The 19319-nt window shown below is 41.4% G+C and overlaps 1 protein-coding gene across 3 annotated transcripts in view; it reads right to left on the bottom strand.

The window, feature by feature from the left end:
* The window catches only part of ctnnd2a (catenin (cadherin-associated protein), delta 2a), a 211176-nt gene that overhangs the window by 23176 nt on the left and 168681 nt on the right, over positions 1 to 19319 (bottom strand). For all 3 annotated transcript variants that reach the window (XM_086021036.1, XM_086021038.1, XM_086021037.1), the window contains exons 17-19: positions 17051 to 17233; positions 13126 to 13299; positions 10592 to 10742 (exon numbers count right to left, since the gene is read on the bottom strand). In XM_086021036.1, coding sequence (XP_085877162.1) covers positions 10592 to 10742; positions 13126 to 13299; positions 17051 to 17233 — 508 coding nt within the window. The remainder of the gene's footprint in view (positions 1 to 10591; positions 10743 to 13125; positions 13300 to 17050; positions 17234 to 19319) is intronic.

Raw genomic sequence — 19319 nt, 5'->3', positions numbered from 1 at the left:
ACTTATGTTTCTGACACAAAGTACATAATCTTACAAGAATACGAGGGCTGCCATGCATTTCACACTCTAAGTCACAATCTATCGAAGAAAAAAATCCCCTCAGTGGAGACCTCTCGTGTTAAAAACAGTCATTTTCATATAGTGGAAGCCTAAAATCTGCTCTGATTGCAATGAAATCTCACAAGAAAACATTCACATTCCAGAGAATGACAAAATAGAATATTTGTGCAGCCATTTCTATCACAGAAGCATTTTGCCTCCACTCACAAGAATGTATTCAAATTTCACCCAAAAAAAGCACTGACCTTGTATCCTACTTGAAAGAGCATCTTTTTAATTTGAAGTTTTAATAAATAACAAAAAAAAAAAACATGTAAAGTGAAGCCTTTGAAGTTGAAAGCCCCCGAAGTCATACAATTTGTAATTTGAGCAAAACATTCTGGAAACACATACAGTATAAGTCACAATGAAATTCAAAGTTTGAAGTCACACGAGACATCACACAAGTTCTTGGTTCAGTGAGCAAGAATTCATTCTGGGTGTGTTTGATTTTTTTACTTGGCTTTTTACAGACACTTACTGTAATAGAAGGACAAAGGGTGGCAACAGGTGGCAACTGCCCCTTTATCAAATGTCTTACCGCACCAGTTGGCACCCTACTATTGGCAATGAACCGATTAATACTAAATTCAACGTTTTATTATAAAAGTTTCTTACATTGTTTCCATAGTGTGTATAAAAATGTACTCCCACTTAAATCCCCATTTCTTTCAAGAAAAAAATGATTGCGTGCTAACGCGCCACCAATTGAGGGGGGAAAAAAAAGTTAAGTGCATTTTAACTTGACCATCACAGGTGAACCACATACAGCCAGGGAAGCTATATTTATGGATGCCTCCGCCCCACGGCAACACACGATATGCTGCAATTTACATAAGAGCTGATTAGTCAACTACTTGCAACTACTATCGGTGACTAGTCGACTAGCAAAAAAAATCATTTGTGGCTGCCCAAAATGAGAATTGGATACAGCTACTTTAAAGCGGAAATCAACTCAAGAATATGTTCCCAGCAGGCCCACTAGTTGAAACACGGCATTCTGATTAATATTATGTTTGTGTAATATGAGTTAAGCAGCAATTAACCATTTTGTCATTTCTGTCGACTGATAATGACATCACAATTACCCGGGGCACAGGTAACGACCAATCACAGCTCACCTGTTTTCTGAAGCTGAGCCATGATTGGTCATTAAATGAGCCCTGAGTAGTTGTTGTAGTGATGTCATTTTCAGTCGACAGAAGTGACAAAATGGCCGCCCCCAGAGATGGCTAAAAACGAGTGGATTAACTCTCATTCCGCATACGCAATATTTATCAAAATGCCTTGTTTCAACGAGTGGGCTTGCATAGAACATATTCTTGAAAAAAATGTGTTTCAGTTGACTTCCGCTTTAAGATATGTTATTCATGTGACACTTGACAGGGAATGCATAAAATCAAACCTGAGTTAGGAATGTGTGTGTGTTTGTATATGTGTGTGTGTTCGTACGTGGTACACGGTTATAACCTTCACCCTCCCAACTGAACCTCCTGCCGCCCCCTCGCCACACCAAGTAAAACTGTCTAGAACCGCCAGTGACAATATGACAGTTTACTTGGATGCGTCACCTTCCCTCGGAATTCTCCCGCAAAATAACACCACCAACAAGGCGCGTATGTCATCTCAGAGTTCTGCTGGTATTTTGAATTAATAACTCATAGTAAGAACACAATATTCTTGGAGGGAACACATTGGTTCATTCAATTGTATTGTATTGGCAAACCTCTATTCGATCCCACCCACTTCTCATCTTTTATCTCCCTCCGCCCCGCTTTTCTTTCCCCTTTCAACAGTGATGATGAGACAATATGTTTCTCTCCGACTAATTCATCACTGTGATGCCCAAGAAACCTTCGCAGGCCTTTGGCAAATCCATTCCTCCTGTTTTCCGTTAATAAGTCAAAGTGATCCGGGAAGGGCTGAGAATGGCAAATAATCAGCATCTCCCAATGACACGATTAACCTTCAGAAAGAGAGCACGCATAATCAAACGTGCAATCATGTAACACTGGTGGTGAGCTCATGTATGCGTGCACATATATGACACACAACCACAACCACACACACTACGGGAACGAGTAGTGGCTTAATTGGCCCGGCGTTATCTCTGTCTGACAGGATAAGCAGAGGTTAAACGGTTGTTGTCTTTTCGCCAACAACGTTGAGCTAAATTCATTATTTGACCAACTTGAATCACACCGACTCACTTCCTCACTGATTAGCTCACAACGGCTTTTATTTGATGAATTTTGGAGTGACTGAGTGATTCACCTGCGGCATGACTAACTTACTGATCCGCTAAAATAACGAGTGCCTCGCCAGATAATTGACTTTGCCAGTGACTGACAATTTATTGAGTCAAGTACTGATGGAGTGAACAACTCATTTATCAAGACACTGACTGAAGAGAAATCCTAATATTAAAAGTAGGGAGTGGCTTTACTTAAATAAATAAATAAATAAATAAAAAAAAAAAAAAAAAAAAAAAAAATATATATATATATATAAAATAAAGGTATATCCAACATTCATTACTGCACAGCATTTATACAAGTTGTAAAAAATGTACTAAATTAAATATTATTCAGTGGTACTCTGAGGTCATATTTGACAGATTTTTAGGTTTTAAGTGGGAATCACGGCATTCAGGTGCTTAATACCATCACAAAAGAATCTCACGTGAACTAAAACAAATTCAGTGAGGTTCTTTCAAATGACTCAAAACTAACCTGTGTCCTTTAGGCTGACGTGGTGATACCCAAAGCCAAAGGAAAGATTCTGGATTAATTACTAATTGATTGAAACAAAAAGTGCCGAAAGTCAATGTAAAATCAACCAAATATAAAAGCCTCATCTTTTGGTGCCCCTTTTTATGATTTTTTTGGTGTGTGCAAAATTTAGAGAAGGACGTTTAGTCAAGTCAGTGCATGCAAAAGGCGAGTTGGCAACATCATTTCACTTGGGACCTCACAGTGCTGGTATGGCAATCACACAAAGAGAAGATGGAAGAGGAGTGAAGGCTGAAGAGCAAATGAAGATATCGCATTTCATGAGTCAGTAGCAGCTTTAAAGCCCAACGTGACAACGCCAGCACCTTTACAATGGCGACGACAACGTCCTCTTCCGTTTCCTTCCTTGGATTGTGAACCGTTTGTTTGATGTTGGACATGCCTCTTCTTGCGGCAGTTAATAATTGTTTATTTCATGACTCCCAATACAGCCTCCATCATCTGGGATACAGAGGTGCTAATATATTCCTGCGCGACATTCACTCGCGCTGCTCCCTTCCAGAATGCTGCGCTTCATCGGGGCCATAATGGCTGATTTGATTTAAAGAAATCCAATTACCCCCAACAATGGAGTGATTTGATTGTTTACTGGAGGAAAAAGGAGAGTGTTATTGAATTAAAATTGGAGGTAATTGTCTCAGAGAGATGTTCAGATTTGAGATGAAGCAACTTGATTGCTCTCGGTGTTCCGCTTAATGAGAGTACAATATGTTTATGAAATAGAAAAAAAAGGGCTTATGGATTATTTATGATAATCCATAATAAATCTTGCCCAGTGAACCAAATCTCATGATCTAACAGACTTTGCATGTAGCTGTATGTCACTTTGACAATAGGGGGCGCCAGAATAAAACTAACAGGCGATCCTGATTTTTCCTCCTCTTAATAGTCCACCCATCCATTCTATACAGCTCATGTTCTGAGCGTGGTCTTGGCTGAGCTGCAGCACCAGCGATTTTGCATTCGGGACTGGTTGCCATCTAATCGCAGGTCACATTTAAACAAACAACCAGGCACTGTCATGATCCTCTTTTTGGTTGTGTCGTGTTATTATCTTGGTGCTTTTTCCATATGCGAGACTCGCTCTCATTCACTTGAAAGGGACCCGGCGAGGTGCGCACTACTTGCGTCCATTTTCACCACACGCTTTTGCCATTTTATCCAGATACACACGAAACTGTAAATATGATTAGCATTCTTTCATTAAGTGGTCCCAACAATTTTGCCCTTGTGTATTAATATGCATTTCTATATATCGTGCACGTGTCGACATTAAAATGATCATTTCTCCAACGTTCCTAGGAAATCACAATGTCCCATCACTCGTGTGCAGCTTTTCCAACCGGCCCGCAGGCAACTCGGAGGCCACCTGGTGCACCACAGGCACCATGGTGGATACTCACTGATTTGGAATTTTCAATGACCACAACATGGTTTTGGGAACGGGAGAAGAAGCTGGAGAAAAACCCACACAAGCGTACGGGAGAACATGCAAACGCTGAACAGGAGGGTCTGAGTTGAGATTCAAACCTGGGACCTCAGCTAACCACTGTGCTGCACCCTTTTAGTAGTCCTTTAGCTCAATTGTGAAAAGCAGTATTTTGTTAACTCATTTGATGCCTACATCGTTTTAAATCGTTTTTTATAATCTACTAGTACACCCCCGACATCGAGTTAACTCGAGAAATGCGTTTTTTGTGTGCATGGCTCCGACGCAATTAATCACAAAGTTTCAGGCTTAGGAAGCGTCGTAATGACGTGCAATCGGCAGCAGATGTCACCAGTGTCGTTTATCAGACCCATTGCCAGTATGTAGCACAATCTTCATACATTTTTTGTTTTTTGGCATCAAAGTTGCTTTTTTAGAATTGTTTGGGGGGTTTTAAATAATAAAAGTACTGTTTATATATCTGAGGTGTCATAAAAGCAAAAATATTGAGGTCAAAGTTGAAATTTATAAGTTTATCGTTTGTATATAAGTCTTCACACAAAACCCTTGATTTGTCCGTTTTTTTTTCTAGGAACAGCATTTTCAGTGAAACTTGTCTATGTTCTACTGTAGATTACTCAAGAATGACAAATGATAGAAATCAACTTTTTTTTCTTATGAAAGAAGAGAGTCTAATCTTTTGGCCTATATAGTCATAAAACACAATATTCTGTGGGCCTTCAAAGATGGGTCAAAATCCTCGAAAATGGAGCTTAGCTGCGCTGCGAATGGCTGGCATTGAATGAGTTAAAATACCAAGTAGTTAACATTTGAAGGCATCAATATGACACAAATATTAGTACTGATGCTATGAGGTTATGAATTATTCTTAATTTAACAATAGGGCATCATTCAGGCAAATGTCAAATTCCAAACAAAACATAGCAGAGTTTTAAAGCAATGGAATGTAAATGAGCACTGACAACGGCGTAACAAGTTCACATTTGTTCGGATATTCTCATTCATCCAGGTCATTTCTTTCTCCGGGAATTGAATCAATCGCAACTAAACTACTCAGACTGTCGTAGAAAATGTTTCATTTTTTTTTTTTTACAAAATGTTATTTCATAACTTGTGAACTGAATGCCTTCTTCTTTGACCCATACCTCCATCACCTGCATTGTGTTAAAGCAAACCAGTTCAGTAGGTCTTCTATAACCAACCACAACGTCCATCGTGGGCATATTATATTCTACTATCAGTTAGACATCATCTCGTAATAAAACATCGAGGCCTAGTGATAAAAGTATGTTATCCTAGTGTGAGTCACGGGAGGCACACAAATCATCTTCTGGCCTTGTTAATGGCAAACCTTCAAAAGTATGGAAAAATATCAGAAAACCCCATAACGGACCTTCTATGGCGGTTAGATGAGTGAGCGTCATGTTCCTGTGCCGGAATGCTTCAGCGGCGAGCTCTTTTATTACATTAGCATCTGCCTATCACAGCTCCTAACTTCACTCACGCTTGCAATCAAGCACTTAGTGAAATCCCGGCGGTACGCCGCTGCCGTCTCCACGGTAACGCGTCGGGCGCCGGCGTCATCAGTGCGAGACACAATGGCCGAGAGGGAAAGAAAGAGAGATGTTATGAGCTCATGTCTGAAATGGTATTAGTAAGGGTGGGCATTGAATTAAGAAGGTAAGGTTGAAGGAAGAATAATACCCACGCAGGAAGGTGGGCAGGGAGGGAGGACGGTGGGAGGGGAGGCTAACTCGACAATAGCAGTTGTGTGGCAAGGAAAGAAAGAAAAGACCATGAGAGCAAATTTGCTGATAGACTCGTCATTTCGGGTGACAGTTACATTATATTTGACTTCACATATTGAATATAATCCCCAGTATTGCTCTCCCTATTTGAATTAAATGCTTGCTGCAAAACACAAGTGGAAAAAAAACAATTAAATCGAGCTGTGAATTAATTAAGCGTCTTGAATTAATACCGATTTTGAATTAATCGCTTTTCATCCGGCATTAACTTTGTTTTGGTGGCAAGCAGAGCGTGTTTATAAAGAGCGTCACAAAATAGCTGCTCTATTTGGAGTACTGCGATGACTGCTTGGTGATTCCAACCCCGTTCCCAATTCGTGTGTGTCAAATTGCCATCTCCAAGTCAACGGGTAAGAATTGCAAAGACGGACTGCATAGCGGTTAATGCGACTCATTTATCATGACACGGCTTGATAGAATATTATACAAATCAAAAACAAAAGAGGTGTAAACAGGTGGGTATGAAACAAAAATGGATGAGCGATGAGACGAATGATGCTAAGCGACATCAATATGCCACCAGATTACATTCAAGTCGGTGGAAACAGATGCAAATGTGTGCTTGGTCGTCAGCCGTTCCCGCCCGCTCGCTCGCTCGCTCGCTCGCTCTTCTTTGCCTGTTCTTCTTCCGTAACCATTTCTTGAACTTCTTCAACTAAGTCCATCTGCAGTTATATAGCCTGAAATCTTCATACAAGCCCAACGGTGACAATGTCAAACTTTGCAGCAGTCTTGCGACTGCAATTCAACGGTATTTGGCAAAAGACCAGCGCAAGTGCTCTGTAAAACATCTTTGTCACCCAAGGATAGTTTTTGCCTTGATGCAAAGAAACAAGAATGTTGACTGTGAGGTTTGAGTCAGCGTGCGTTAATAAAGCTTGTGTACAAGGGCCAAGCAGGACGGGGCTCGTGGTGTCTGGCCTCTACCTCTTTGCTGCCAACACCAATCATGTCAAACCTTGCCGAGAGCAAACGCTCGTCTCTGAAGTGGCTCTTGCGCTTCTCTGTTTGCATCACTCAGATTTTGTTGTCATCTCGGTTCCCCGTCTATTACAGTGCATTCAAAGTATAAAATAACCCACCGTTGGAACGACCCCAAAATCACTACTTGAAACCCAACAAACAACTCTGTTTAATTTTTTAATGATTTGAGTTTGAAAATACTAAATTATTCATTAGTCTTTCCCCGAAAGCCATATTTATTAGGGGACTCTTGCCATAATTCTTTGCTATCTCTCTCGGTTCTGAAGAGGCTAATTAAGCAGCGCAGTAAAAGTTGATCAATTGCCTTCACCTATTTTCATCAATTAGCTAACTTTTTAATGATTTCCAGAGGAGATCGTATATTGTTCTCATCGTAAAAATCCCAGTAGAATTGCTCATCCAATTCTGTGACTGTTACAAGAGGTGATTTTTTCATCCATTAATTTAAATGGAGCCTTTAGGTCGATAATGTAACAGCGAATAGCTCATTTGGACTTGGTGCAAATGCCATTTCAACGGCTATAACTCCTTTATCAAACGCAAAAAGCCCGTGAGCTGCTTGATATACATCGATTGAGCACATTTTAAGGTTTTTACATGACGTCCTGCACAAGGTAACAGGTAAAGTTACAAAATCTACTGCGTTGAGGCACAAACTAACGAGCTAACAAATGAAATAAAAGCTTGGCATTTGTGCAAAGCGTAAGCCATCTGCTACGATGCACAAGCTAGATAAATGTTGCATGGGAATGTGGCGCTTTGACAGTGGCATTACTCTGTGTTCTTATAGCACATCAACAGAGCCTAAAGAGACTCCCGAAATCCTTCTCTGCAAGTGAGGGAAGCAGGGTTGCTATAGAAACCACCGAGCCCACCAAAAAGCTGCAATAATTAGACATACCAGAGGCAGAAACACACATAGACACTCCCCTCCAAAAGTATTGGAACACACAGGCCATTTTTTGGCTGTCAATCTCCAAATCAGTTTATTTTCATCTTTCTTTAACGTGGAGGACAAAATAGTTCAGTAGACTTTTGAGCATTTTTTTCTGCTGCCATCATTTTTTTTTACAGGAAAGATTTTTGAGCTTCCATCCATTAATCCATTAGCTTTAGCAAGTAAATCCAGACTTCCCTCTCCCCAACCACTTCTTACAACATTTCCGGGGGCATCCCAATGAGTTCCCAGGCCAGACATAGTCTCTCCAGCGTGTCCTGGGACAATGGGACATGGCCACAACACCTCACCAGGGAGGTGTCCAGGAGACATCCTAACCAGATGCCCGAGCCACCTCATGTGGCTCCTCTGAGTTCCTCCTGGGTGACCGATATTCTCACCCTATCTCTAGAGAAGAGCCCAGACACCCTGCGGAGGAAAATTATTTCATCCGCTTGTAACCGGGATCTTGTTATTTCGGTCACACATCTCGTGACCATAGGTGAGGGTCGGAACGTAGATCGACCGGTTAACTGAAATCTTCGCTTTTCTTCACCACAACAGGTGGATACAGAGTCTGTGTCACTGCAGACACTGCACTGATCCGCCTGTCGATCTCCCACTTCATCCTGCCATTGACCCGAGAACAAGACCCCAAGCTACTGCGGACCACGGTCTCAGATTCGGAGGTGCTGATTTTCATCCCAACCACTTCACACTTGGCTGCGGAAGGCTCCAGTGAAAGTTGGACATTTTTGAGCCTCTCCCAGAAAAAACCCATGCACACCCAAGCCACACCATTTTCCTTTTTATACTAGAATTGGTGAAGTTCTTTTGTACTTTTTGGCACATTCCAACAAGGCCCTGCATCTTCAAGTGTAGCCTCTGTACTTTTGTCAATACTGCCTTTTACAAACAGTTACTGTCTTTTACAAACAGTAGCTAGTGACATCAACCCCTGCCCTATGGTATTCGTTGCTGATACTGGTTGTTGTTTTTGGGGGCCTGGGGATAGTTCTCACACTGTCAAACCCGTTTGACGTCTGTTTACTATGTACAACTGTAGTTTCTTCAGAACATGGCAAACGGCTGAATTAGCTAAGGTCAATGTTAGCGCAATGACTTGAATTCTCTCAGCTACACAATTGGTTGTTTTTCACCAGCAGCTCTCTGTTTTTCATGTTACTCCTCTAACTTGTATTAGTCTTCACAGCCAAAACCAAATGTCTGAGACTGTCTCTGAAAAGTCTTAAAAGAAAAGTTGTGCATCAGATTCATGTGCATATACCTGGAAAGTCAGTCTCATATTCATCGACATTTATGATATTCAAATATTTTCAGTCGATTCCAAAAATAAAGAATTGGCCCCCCCTGTTCTAATGCTATGGGAGTGGAGTGCCAAATAACAACCGGAACACCGTATTTTTAACTGGAACCAAAGACCAAAATAATTATTCATCATTTCTGATTAGGAACACAACTTTCGTCCCTGAAGGGCACCCACATTTACTGGACTTCAAGAAAAAAATGAGTCCTCCAAATTTGGCGAATTATAACCGACACATTTTTTGGGGCATCTGTACTACATGCACTTAAGAAAAATGTGTTGGTTGGGTCATTGTATCATCAATCGTTTGTATGCTATGAGGCTAAAACTTTGACCTGTTTTGAATAGGAACAATTCAGAGACTGCAATATATGACCTAACCTTAATCCCCTAAATGTAATATCCCAAACCAACCCATCACCCAAACCCACAATGCAATTTTTGTTCGACTTTTGAAATGGGTTACAACTTACCAAGTTGTTTTTTAACCCATTAAGCCCGGGAGCGCATAACCGCTTTGTACCACTAGAGCCGGGAGCGCTGTTGCATCTTTCTACCTTTCAAACCGGGGGAGCGGATACGTCACCGTCCTTATTTAAGCTAATTCTCCATCGCTTAGCCAACTTAAAGCATCAGAATATACACGTGACGGTGTCGCGAGGCCGCGGAGGATGTCGTGGAATTTTTTCGAGCCGTAGGTAGGCTAATGGCGGACGCCGTCGATTGCCGGGAGCTCTGATTAAAGTAAGTAACGGCAGTGATATATAGACGACGTGCACGACCAGTGGAACCAGTCGAACGTGATATGATATGGTTTGTAGACAATTACGGTATTGACGTCTTTGTAACAGAGTAGAGGATGGTAATTACCACTCTATTTTTTTTTTTATTAAAATAGTGCTTCTCTTGCACTGACACGTTATTTTTACATCTTCGATTGAAACAGCAAATAATAATAAATTCTGCCTGTGCGAAAGCCACGTTCAAGCTCTCTAATTCTTTTGGAATTATGTTTCTGTCTGCTACAGGGGCTGAGATATTAATCATTTTGTAAGTGTTGAATTTCTGGGAGAACTTCAGGTTTTCAAGGGTAATTCCAAAGGCGACCTTCGGTTTTGGGGAGCTGTTGAGAAAGGCGCTTTAGACCTTAATGGGTTAACAGCCATGGAAGAAAACATAAGTATCCAGACTCACCGATTAACTCCTTGTTCCGGATGTCCAGCGCCATATTTCTTAGAGCAGTGGCCACGGCGCACACAACTTTGTCATTATCGATCCGCAGTAACTCCACCAGGATGGGAAGTCCTTTCTCCTTACGGACAGCAGCCCGGATATACACAGACCACTGCGAAGGAACACGAAAGTTGCAGGGGATTTTTTTTTGGATCAAATTGTTAATGGATCATGAGCATGTTTATCAGTGAAATCTTCATGGCATGGAAATGAAAACCACCGAAATCGAGCATGTGTTGCATGCAGGGACAGTTTTCTCGCCTTTTTGCTCCTTTTTCATCCTCAGTTTAAGTACAAATGATCTCCGAATCAATGGGTAGGTGTAGTGAAACAGCTGGGAGAGGCAGACGAAGCCCCGAACTCGAGAGGGAAATGGTTAGGGATGGGACGAGATCTCGCGCTACGAGATCTCGCGGGATTATAACGCCACGAGATTTCTCGTCCCTGCACAGCACGAGATCTATTTTCTTTTGACGGTGTTTTGCAGTCCGGGTGAATATAGCAGATGTCCTAAAAGGAGCTATCACCGAATGGGAACTTCCGAGGTCAACTCACGGAGTCGCTGTTGTGACCGACAACGCTCGCAACATGGATGTGGCGATACGTGAGGCTGGCTTTGAGCCACACATTAAGTGCTCATTGTGCAGGCATTGAACGTAACGCTAGTGCGGCTGGTCCAAAGTTGGCCGCGTATCATATTTGCCAACGCACAGACTAATTATGGACGTAATCACGCGCTAGAACATCTCTTTGGACATGATGGCTCGCGATCTAGAGCAGCGGGGTGCCGTATCTGCGGCTCTGAGGGGCCCAGAACTACGACGAGTTGCAGAAATCTTGACACAGGCGCAGTGACATTCCGCTTGTTGAAGATCGACTGAGAAACAAGTTGAACTCTACAATACCATACAATTTTATTTATGTCGCGCATTTCATAACAGCTAGAGCTGTAACAAAGCACTTTACAAACAATACAATACATTTAAAAAAAAACAATAAGAGGCTGTGATACATCTAATAATAAATATATCAAGAAATATTAACAAATATATAAAATATAAATACAAATATAAATAAATAAAGCCAATAGATTAACATAAAACACTATATACAATTGAGTTACTGCCCTATAAGCACAGTTGGATTTTGTCAAAGTATTCAAGAGGAACGATCTCAGCTTTAGCTGTTATTGCAGCAATATTTGAGAGCACGTAACAAAAGTGACTCCTGTTTGCATTTGCACTTTAGAGCTAGATTATTAATTTTCTTGCAGTCTGTTGGATAAAAAAACATTTGGAAAACTGAAAAAATTACATTAGGTATTTTTTTTTTAATATTCGAAATTTAGCAAAAATATCGTCTCGCCTCGTTCTCGCGGCCGCACTCTCGTGAGACATCTCGTCTCGTGGGATTTTTGTCTCGTCCCATCCCTAGAAATGGTACCATATGAGAGGCTGAAGTAATACAACTGACTCACAACTGATCTATCATAAGAGGGAGAATTATATGAACTGGTGAGAAGTCTTCAGAGCTTGGAGACCACTCTATCCTCCCTCGGTAACTATCATAGTACACTTAGATGGGTTTCTCAAGTACTGCCACCTTGTGGGTCATCTGCAGATAAATGGCTATAAGTGAAAGATAATCTGCCTTTTCAACGCACTTGAATTTCAACATATTATTGTCTATTCCTGATAGCAATCGAGGGCAAAAGAGGTTACATCATTTCAGGAGAATGATCAAGCTCGGAAAAGAAGAGCTAAGAGCAAAGAGCATGTCATCTTCTTTGGAAAATGTTGCCTTCTCTTAGAAATAATCCAACATATTTCCCTAGAGTGCCCCTTCTACTTTCCAACTCTTCTACCTCCAACTATGGAGAAACTCACCAAACCAAACACACACCTACAGATGCACTGATATTTCTCTTGTCCAGAGTGTGTCCTTCACTTCAAGTGCAAGTTTTAACCAAGTAAAAAATGTTATCTCTTGGGAAGATGTCAACCACATCCACATTTCCAGAATGCCCATTTGCAACCAACAATGTGCCATTTGAGTTGTGTCATTTCAAGGTTACACTCTCTCAATTTCTTTCCTGCTGGAAAAAAAAAATGTGCATAAAGCATCTCCAATTTTGCCCAAGGCTTACACTACCTTTACGGATGCCATTATTACCAACAAGCTGCTTCCATCAGCCAGCCGCTGTTTAACCCTGGGTGGACTCCTGTGCGGGTTCAGATTTGAAAGCTTTACATTAAAGTAATTCCATTCCGGCTATACAATAAGATAAATCGTAGGCTTCATTTCAAAGTTGAACCAGTTATTTCCTCCGCTCTAAATTAATTGATGTCTATGAATCTTCAAGTTCATAGAAGTTCACGAAAGCAGAGTTCCAAGATTTCACCCAATATGACGATACAAACAAGCGTCGCTTTGCCTTGTCAGAGAGGATACGTCAATGAATACTTTGGGGAACAATTCCTACTTATCGTCACTACCTTCCAGCTGCCAGCAGCCAGGTTCTGCAGGGCTCCAGCTGCTCCCTCGAGGGTGTCAGGATTGGAGCATTCAGACAGCAGGGTGAGGTAGGGCTTAACAATGGTGGGGTGCCAGAGCATTTGAACCCCTTTGGGGGGATCCACCGTGTCTGGAAAGGGACCAACGCCATCCCACTGGAAAAGAGGAGAAAGAACAGGATAAGATCATCCATAAGGAAAAACAGTGCTAAATGAAAGGGATAACACACTGCGCTTGGTTTCGGCGGCTCCACTGTGGGAAAGGGCGACGCGGGTACACAGCGGTACAGTGCAAGTTTGCCCATATTTGGCGCTGGTTGCTACGTGAACGAACAGGAAGTAGCCTGGCGCCTTTCCCCGCTGATTTGGATGTAAAGTTGGAAGCGGCTACGTAATATGTATTTTTCACTGTTACGACGGACAGCCGCGGCTTTCGTCACACCATCTCTCCTATCGGGTGTGCCGATGTGTTGTCGCAGCATGTTGCAACCCAAAATGAACATTTTTCAATTTGGGTGGGTGGCCAACTTGGTGCCTTGGAGGCATACGCAGCTAACGATAATGCTTTTTCAATTTAAGTTGCAGTTATTCCGTTACTTTGTAATAACCTTGGTCCGGACCAGTGTACTAGACTGCAAGTGTGAACACAGCTCAAGTTCCCCCAATAATGAAGAAAAAGTTTCTTTGTGGAAAATGGGAGTTAAAAAACAACGTTGTCTCTGTTTAATTAATGCTACATTCCCTTCCTTCCTTTTCTTAAAAGTGCAAAAGGTGGGACACCACAATTTCTCTTTTTGAGAGAAACCTTGATGCTCGATATAAACACCAAATAAGTCAGAGAAAGAAGTATTAAGTAAAATGCGCCTTGACACTTTGATTTTGTTTCCTTTATCGAAACTGATGAAACGGAAATAGTGAGCAAGGGCAAAGGATTAAAAAAAAAAAATGCTGCTTTCACACAGCAACTGTGTTTTTTTCCTTTAGGAGAAATAAACCCAACGCGTTTTAACTGCCACCTCTTCTCCACAGCTCTATCCCTTTGTTCAGTCACTTGGCCTGTCAATTCTTCTTCCTCCACCCTCTCTCGCTCACTTTCTCACTCTCCTCCACTTTTTCCTCCTATTCACTGAGACTGTCTCTTTTTCTCCCAGAAAGATTCTTTCTTTCTACATGTTTTGTTGCTTTTCTTTCATGTATGCCACACTTTATCCCAATAAACCCTTCTATCCCCATATTCGTTTTCTATTTCCAGACTTCTTCTTTGAGTTTTCCTCCCCATCGACCTTCTCGTTCCGCTCAACTGCTCCCACCTACCCGCTTCATGGTGAACTAGGCAAGTGTGCACTGTGTGTGTGTGTGTGTGTGAGGGAATGTGCATGATTTATTTACATAAATTCTCTGATGGCAAAATTAAACACTTGATCCAGTTGGAAGACTGAACAGAACAACCTATTACGTACATTTGATGCCAGCAGTCCTCCATGATGCTCGTTTTCAATGCTCATAAGGTGCATTATATTGAAATTCCAGAGAAAAAAAGCAAAGCCCTCACACCTACTATGGTTGATTTCAATAGGTGAGAACAAGCCACAAAAAATCTACTGGATAGGCTTGACTGTTACACAAAGGATGCAGCAAAATGTTTTATTTTGAACTGAGAAGAACACTTATGAGGTTACTAATGTTGAAGACGGGGTTGTAACTCAATCTATGTTGCAGTTCATCCCAACGGTGGTTAACGGGGTTCAGATCAAGATTGTCAAGTTCTTCCACACCAAAAGTCATCTGATTTGTGCAGGGCGGGAAAGAACATTTTGTTCGAACATTTGTAAGCTTACAATTGTCCCAAATATCAAAGCAAGATCAATAATTAAAACTTCAATGGGAGCGGTCTAGTCCAACTGCTTAATTAATTAAGACATCTCTGTTATATGTATTTTCTTAAAGAAGGAAGTCAACCCAAACATATTTTTTTCAAGAATATGCTCTATGCAAGCCCCAACGACCAATCACGGCTCAGCTTCAGAAAACAGGTCAGCCGTGATTGGTCGTTGTGAGCAGTTGTGATGTCATTTTCAAGACAAAATGGCCGCCCCCGGAGATGGCTAAAAACGAGTGCATTTTGCTGCTTAACTTATACTCCACAAACGCAAAATTAATCAGAACTAGTGGGCCTGCTGGGAACATATTCTTGAAAAAAATCCTCTTTAAAATGAATCACTTATTCCTGACACTGGTGTTGGGAAATAATGTGTATGTAATAATATGTGTGTGCATTTACTTGTATGCAGCAGTCAATTAGGAGTCTTTAGCTTCAGTTCAGGCTCCCACGATGCTCTTTGGCCTTGCTGTCAGAGACTCTAATAAATGATTAAGGGGGACTACATCACCATCTAAGTGACACCGCCTACCCTCATCTCTCGCTGGCCGTCTGTTTCTCACTTTTGGCTAATTTTCTGCTCTCCTATCAATTATCTACTGCATGTAAAGTCACACTTTTTGGGATGTGGCTGTATTTGCTGTCCGATTGCGTTGCAAATGTTGCGGACAGTAAGTGAAAGAAAACCAGCTGGTTGATATATTTGGGTGTCATTTCCTTTACTTCTCACAAAAGTGTATGGAAGTAGAACACAGAATAATTGGTTCGTTTGCAAGAGTAATTTGTAATGGTGTGATCTCACCAATTGCATTGCAAAGTCAAGGCAGCACCCGCGCTTTAAATCAACCTAGTGAGTGACTGATCAATGTGAAATGGCTTTACGACTTTTTTAAGGTCACGTATTTGCCACTTCAGAACAGGTACATGTGGTTCTGACTTTTTAACCCGCCAGAGTTAAGCAAACTTCAGCTTATTAACTTGAAAAGGAAGGAACAGAGTAGACGGAAGGGAGAAGGGCGATACAATTAAGCTTTTGACAAGATCGGGCTTTTAAAAAGTCACACTAATATAAAGTGCCATAAAAGAATGAAAAAGTTGCCTGTGATCCAATTCATTATAATGGAGGCTAATGCATTTAAACAGAGTTTACGGCGTACTGTGAGATCTAAGATTTCCATCCGTCCTCTGCATTATTCAGCACACACGTCCCCAGTCTCAACTACTAACAACGTGTTCCTGCTTCATCACGAAAGCCGGATTCTTCTTTTTGTCAGAACACAAGAGTTTGGCGATAGTCAGGTTAGAAAAGGAGTAACCCAGGGGTCTTGTTTGGGGTTTTAAAAAAATGGAATGTGAGCATATTTGGGCTTTTACATGTTTACATGGCCTTGAATATTGCAAATATTCTGGTTTTGAGAGGGTTATTGATGGCATGTAGTCACCACAGCAGATGAGACAAACAGACAGACATATGCTCAAAAATGTTGCGGAACCAGCCTGCAAGAGGCAACATATCTTGCGAGGACCAAACACGCAATGTTAGTTGAGTAAAACCACAGCATGTTGATAATGAGTTTGGACAAATTAAGAGGTAGCGCAAAACATTAAGTGATAATGTGGCGTGAATTGTCATTAATTACTATTACTAATTATTTTTGTCATTACAAAAGTTCACATATGAAATACATTTGTAGAAAGTTGAGTCAGAGGGCTCCACTTTCCCAAACCGCAGGTAAAAAAACAACAATAAAAATGAGGATTATAAATCCATACAGCTAAATTTATCCAGATTTATCCAAAGTTATCCTGAATTTTGATAAAAATTGTTGTGTGTATATCTATCTATCTATCTATCTATCTATATCTATATATATATGTATATATATATATATATATATATATATGTATTCCATGTAGCACTGTGCTTCCTCAAAATTGTCTGAAATGTGACTAATGTTTCAAAATGTAAAAAAAATTAAGATTTGGAATGACAACATGATTTGGACTATCCTCAGTGGTGTTTTTTACCTGGTCAGCACCCTTCTTTTTCTTCTTCTTCTTGCCCCAACAGCCAGAGCTCTCTCCATCGCGACCGTTGGAGTCACAGAGGAGGCCGTCCAGCTCCTCCAAGCCTCCCTGCTGGCCGTGGGACGTCTCGGCTGCCAAGCGATAGGAGAGGTTCCTCAGGATGCAAACACAGTTCTCCACAGTCTGGGTTGGGAAATGAGAAAGATGAGGGAACAGATTTAAGCGATGTGCACTCGATGCACTTAAATGAAACGTCACACTTGAGAACACAGCTCAAAGTGGAAGTGGAGGCCTGCTAATAAAAGCGCTTTTTCGGCTACGAGCGCAGCACTTTTATCCGCCTTCCGCCCTCAGGCAGACTTGATGGAGAGAGTGAGAGGACAGAGGCTAGTTAATCCATGGGTTGATATGAATGCGTGTTTTATGAGTTCTGACTTTTAAATATAATTAGAGAAAACTCCAGGTAAATTGAGGAAACATGACAGCTCCAATAGACTTTCTAACACGCCATTAAACGGGTGAATATGAGATCATGCCTTTGTGTAAATGTGAGCCTTTGCGCGTGCGGCCATGTTTAGTACGACTCTGAAAGCGGGGTGTCATCAAGTCAACGGAGTGGAAATTAACAAAGACAAATCATCCATCTTTTCGCCGAGAGACCGCCACTTTACACAAGAACAACCAGGGAGCGTAATTGAACACACTCGGGAGACGAGACAAACAAAACAACGTCGCACTCCGGCGAGCTGCAGTCACATTGAATCCACATGCTGCATAGAAACATGCACAGGTTGCGTATTATTTCCAATCTACGCTGACATTTCCATCTTGGGGTCCATGTTTTCTTACCGCTGTTTTTTCATTCAGCTGCACAGTTGAGTGAATAAAGACACTTGATCTTGATGACATGATTTTTTTTTTTTTTTTTTAGAAGGACGTTCAGGCATAAATAAACATTTTGACAAATACTTTTAACTTAACATCTAACGTGGCATTCTCCAGTAGCAGTTGGTGTTATATTCTTTATGAATTTGCAGTCTTGTTTTCATCACCTTTAAGGTACTTTGCATTCATTTAAATGACTGGGTGTTAAAGGGGAAGTCAACCCCATTTCTTTTTTCCAAGAGTATGTTCAATGCAGGGCCACTAGTTGAAACAGGGCATTGTGATTAATATTGCGTTTATGGAATATAGTAAAATCCACCTGTTTTTAGCCATCACAGGGGGCGGCCATTTTGTCACAGTTGCTCAGGGCTCAGGTAACTAACGACCGATCACAGCTCACCTGTTTTCTGAAGCTGAGCCATCATTGGTCGTTATCGGAGCCCTGAACAACTGTGATGTCATTTTCGGTTGACAGAAGTGACAAAATGGCCGCCCCCTTAGATGGATAAAAACTGGTGGATTTTGCTTCTCAACTCATATCCCACAAACTGAATATTAATCAGAATGCCGCGTTTCAACTTCAACCTGCATAGAACCTATTCTTGAAAAAAATATGTCTGGGTTGACGTCCTTTTTAATGACATCTTAGTTGAGTGCTAACCATCTGTACATATATATCGAACACGTTTGTGCAGGTTATAAAAGTCTCTTGTGTAGTCTTACTTGGAAATTCTCCTCTTACCAAACTACATTGAATACTGGCGGACTGAAACCAATTATTTGGAGCATTTCAGAACACAACACAAGATCCCAACTAAATTAGTCTACCAGTCTGAGTGCCAAAGCAAAGGAGCCAGCGGCTATCATTTATGGCTATTTTGCTAATAACCGCCTGCGAGTTCACCTGTCAATCAGTCTTTGTTAGCCAGGCAACGGCTGCTCTCCTCTGGTGGCTGCAGTCAGATGGTGCAGAGGAGCGGGCGGATAAACAGTGATTAAGGGAGGCCATTTAGAGAGCCTGGCAGACAGGGAGACCTTGAGAAGCCAGCCAGCCACAACATTGTTTATGTGATATCGACTGGCCAACACGTACTCTGACACGAGCGCACGTACGCCGCAGGCTCGGTCCAACCGAAACGTCACACTCAGGGAAACCCATTTTAAACTTTTTATTGGCCAATCAGTCAGATATAATTCTTGTTACCATCATAATTATTTTACGATAAGATAGATCACAAGCCTGAGTGAACTTCACAACGTATCGTTAAAACATCGCTAAACAGTTAACAAAATAATTGTGTTCATCGTACACATGTTGTCCGTTTTGGAGCTTTTTTCTTTGAACTCCAATGGTGGTGGATATCTAACATGGTGTATAACTTTG

This window comes from Filicampus tigris, chromosome 21 (genome assembly GCF_054856515.1).
Source record: "Filicampus tigris isolate MCC_2025a chromosome 21, RoL_Ftig_1.0, whole genome shotgun sequence".
NCBI lineage: Eukaryota > Metazoa > Chordata > Actinopteri > Syngnathiformes > Syngnathidae > Filicampus > Filicampus tigris.
The sequence above is the reverse complement of the archived record's forward strand: the minus strand, read 5'-3'. Positions and strand labels throughout refer to the sequence as shown.